The 865-nt window shown below is 44.6% G+C and overlaps 1 protein-coding gene across 1 annotated transcript in view; it reads right to left on the bottom strand.

Annotated features, from left to right (window-relative positions):
* Positions 1 to 716, bottom strand: part of PHALS_14339 (P-loop containing nucleoside triphosphate hydrolase) — a gene marked incomplete at both ends in the record, with an annotated part of 1,213 nt that extends 497 nt beyond the window's left edge. Inside the window, one exon of the mRNA XM_024730132.1 lies at positions 49 to 716. Coding sequence (XP_024580440.1) covers positions 49 to 716 — 668 coding nt within the window. The remainder of the gene's footprint in view (positions 1 to 48) is intronic.
* Between the last annotated feature and the right edge of the window lie 149 nt (positions 717 to 865).

Raw genomic sequence — 865 nt, 5'->3', positions numbered from 1 at the left:
CTCGCCTCGTCTTTCCGCCAGTATTGTTCGTTCTCTCCATCCATATACAGCATGGAAACTCCTTCCCCCTTCTTCTTTCGAAACAACACGACACGCTTCTTCTGACGCAAAGCCATGTAGAATGCAAACAGCACCACCAGCATGCTCTTACCCACACCAGGTGTGCCCACAAAAACAATGCTAAGTTTGGCTTCCATCTGAGCCTTAAATACCTTGATGATATCCAGCGTTTCCTTTCGAATGTAGAACCACTCGGGGAAATCCGACTCGACGCGGGAAATGTCGATAGAGATGCCGCCAACTTGCCACGCATCGATATCCAATTTCTGTGCAATCGAATTAATATGCTCGTTCTCGACGACAGTCGACATCACGTTCTTCTTGTGTATATGTTGTACATCAGTAAGAGTTAGCTTCAAATGATACTCTCTCGCCTCCTTCAAACGCTCGTTCGCTTCCTTCAGATCATCTTTCGCCTCCTTCAGATCATCTTTCGCCTCCTTCAAACGCTTGTACGCCTCCGTCAGACGCGCTTTCAATCTCTTGTACCGGGGCTCCTCTCCAGTGAAGTTTTCTTCATCTTCAATCGCGTAGATATCCATTTCAATCGCCTTGATATCCATTTCAATCGCCTTGATCTTCTCGGTGTTGCGATTAACCTCCGCCAAAGCCTGTGCAACGGCATGGTTCGCATTTCTTATGCTTTCGTCTGCCATCCTTCTTCCACTTTGACGGCTTTTGATCCTTTAATGGAAAATAACCTCAGCACTGAGGTTAAATCTGAAATGTTACCGGTATCGATAAAATTATGACAGTGAAAAATATAAAATGATAGTTAGCATCATATAACAGTGATAAATCTTAT

This window comes from Plasmopara halstedii (assembly GCF_900000015.1).
Source record: "Plasmopara halstedii genome assembly, contig: Scaffold_816, whole genome shotgun sequence".
NCBI lineage: Eukaryota > Oomycota > Peronosporomycetes > Peronosporales > Peronosporaceae > Plasmopara > Plasmopara halstedii.
The sequence above is the reverse complement of the archived record's forward strand: the minus strand, read 5'-3'. Positions and strand labels throughout refer to the sequence as shown.